A 2,751-nucleotide genomic window follows, 5' to 3' on the forward strand; every position below is an offset into this window, starting at 1 on the left:
TGAGAGAGACTTGAGAATGTGAGAGAGAAATAGTTGAGATTGAATTGAAAAAATAAGAAATTTTTTATGGGTTTATATATATAAGAAAAAGAAGCTCTTAAGGGGGAGGAGTAGCCATTGAGTGGGGTAGCTGTTAAGGGGTGACCGTTGGGAAAAACGCTTTCAGTTGGAAGAGTTTTCAACTGATGTGGTAAAAAGGGATTACAATTAAAAACGTTAGTTGAAAACGCTTCCAGCAGGAAATATTTTCGTTATTTCAGCTCATTCCCGTAATTAAGAAAAACAGTTTAATCCAATAATTTTTTTTAAAAAAATGAGTATTTTTTAAAAAATGTGTTTGCTGGCTTTGAGTTTTTTCAATTACCAAAATAACCTTTTCAATTCAATTTTGTTAGATAACGGATTACAGCAAACGCAGAGACTAAAGAAGAGCCAAAGCCAAAGCCAATCAACAAATATCTCTTCTAAGCTTTTCTCTCTCTTCGTCTCTGACTCTTAACCATGTCATTGAGAAGGAACATGTCTTTAATTTCTTCATATCTCTGTATTTTCTGATCTGGGTTTTAACACTTTCCTTCTCTAGATCATAGTTTTTTTTGTTCTTTTCTAACTTTGGAACTTTCCTTTTGGTTATTCCAAGTATTCACCTTTCTCAACTTAAACGAGGGAGAAACAAAACTCAGCGCTTTGCTCTTTTTTTCCTCTTCTTTATGGTATGATTGTGTTGTTTTAGCAGATTCGAAGTGATGGGTTTCTTCTTTAAGACAGAAATTAACTTTGGTTTATTTCAGGTTGGTTCCCCTTCTCTCTGGAAGTTTGAATTTCTTTCGTGTTGTTTATTTCTTAAGTTATTTTCCTTCTCTTGATATTCATCAATCTTAAAGTCTAAATGCTTTTGGGTTTGATATTGATTGAATGAGCTATTAAATATTGTGATTTGTTTTCATAGTTTAGTGTTTCCTTCTTTTTTTTGTTTTAATTATGTTTGCTTTCTGATCTTACTTCATTACTAGTTTTTACGTTTCTTCTGTTTGATGGATATTTGCAGTTGTAGATTCATTTTATTCCCAATTGAATATGTTTGAAAGAAAAGGGTATATTTCAATTTTCAGTCCTGGGTATTATATGACTTTCAACTTTAAACAAAAAAAAAAAAAACCTTTTCTCATCTCTAATAGATTGCAAAACTTCACTCAATCCATAGAAGGTGGAAACTTAAACTTTTGTTGGCAATTAAACCAGGATTATGCATCTTTAGATGACCTATTTCCAGCTTTTAGATTGTTTTGATGTATTCTCAACATTGAATCAGCCCTCACATTAGTTTAATTATATTATAATTTGGCTAGCTTTGTAAGTATTTGAGAATTTATAATGTCCATTTATGTGTGCCAGAGAGAAGTTTAGGTGCCATAATTCTTAAGGTTTACTGTCTTCCAAGTTTCTCAATTTAAAGAGAAAGTTTGTATCAGTAAATTCATCCATGTCATCTGGTTATATTCCTCTGTCCACTTCTCCTTTGCTGTTCAGAGTGCCATAATATTGCCTTTTCTTTAATAGATTAAGCTGCGAAATCTATTTTGTTTCTTTAACCAAACTCTCTTATCTGTGGATTTATGGTTTGGCAGATTGCAACTTGAATTTTATGATAGATTTCCATTAGTTAGGTTTTAGAGTATGGGTAGAGGTAGAGGAAAGGGAAAGAAGTTGGCTGTTAGCAACCACAACGACGCTGGAAATGGTGAAGAAGAGAAAATTCCTTCACAAAAGAGAAGAGGAAGGCCACAAAAACCAATTAAAGATAACATGAATGACGAAGTTGAAAACTTAGAAGAGGGGGATGGTGAGAATGGAAAACCTGATATCAAAACCAATGAGAGAAAGAGTAGCATTGCTGCTACAAATGGAAATAAGAGAAAACGTAACTCACAAGTAAAAGGGAAGCCTGATTCAGTGAAAGAAGAGAATGGGTTTGGGTCTATATCAAACACGGATGACTCGTCAAAGGCTAATGGATTTCGGCAGAATGGGAGTAGGAGGAAAAGTAAGCCACGTAGAGCAGCTGAAGCAGTTGTGGAATGCAAGTGAGATTTTGGTGGTTCTTCTTTTTCACATTGCCAAATACATGATAAGGTAGGAAGCGAGGCCTAGTTAAATCTCTAGGTAATTGTTTCCTTTCAGTTTTGGTGATTTTTGTTTCTATTTTATTTGGTTTTGGAACTGATTCTGTTGGTTGTAATTTTTTATAATGCTATTATATTCCATAGCATCACGGGATTCATGTACTATATCATCTGGATTACAATGCCAAGCTCTTGTTTTCACAGATTTGGTGGCTGGTACAACACCATGTAGGTACATAGTATTTAGTTCTACTAATGAATGACTTTTATGCTTTCTTTCTCCAATGATGTTAGAATCTACTCTATCGCTATTTATGTTTGTTTAGATAGATATTAGAAATAATTATGATATATTTATGTTAAACTTGTATCTTATCTTGTATTCTCCTAAATGCTTCAGTTGGAACCAGATTTTAGCAAATTCGGAGTGGTAGGTTGTGAAATAAGGGATAGTTTTAGAAGATGTGAAAACAGTTGATGTTGTTCAATTAATTTGGGTTTCTGAAAGATAGGGAATGATGGACTGAGACTAGAAATGACCTCTTGTTTTAGTGGCTTATCATAAGTTATTGAAGCTACACTGTAAGTATAAGAGGTTTATATCGCTTGCATTCTACTAAATATATGA

At 33.3% G+C, this 2,751-nt stretch overlaps 1 protein-coding gene across 1 annotated transcript; it reads left to right on the plus strand.

Moving 5' to 3' along the window:
* Positions 1–395: 395 nt before the first annotated feature.
* On the plus strand, positions 396–2,326 carry LOC107889958 (uncharacterized). Its single transcript, XM_016814493.2, has 2 exons — positions 396–791; positions 1,629–2,326. Exon 2 carries the CDS (start codon positions 1,678–1,680, stop codon positions 2,086–2,088), a length of 411 nt encoding a protein of 136 aa, XP_016669982.1. The 5' UTR covers positions 396–791; positions 1,629–1,677; the 3' UTR covers positions 2,089–2,326.
* The last annotated feature ends 425 nt before the right edge of the window (positions 2,327–2,751 follow it).

This window comes from Gossypium hirsutum, chromosome D06 (genome assembly GCF_007990345.1).
Source record: "Gossypium hirsutum isolate 1008001.06 chromosome D06, Gossypium_hirsutum_v2.1, whole genome shotgun sequence".
Lineage (NCBI taxonomy): Eukaryota > Viridiplantae > Streptophyta > Magnoliopsida > Malvales > Malvaceae > Gossypium > Gossypium hirsutum.

Excerpts from the sequence above, each read along its gene's own strand:
- LOC107889958 (XM_016814493.2), top strand. The coding sequence starts at position 1,678 with ATGGGTAGAGGTAGAGGAAAGGGAAAGAAGTTGGCTGTTAGCAACCAC.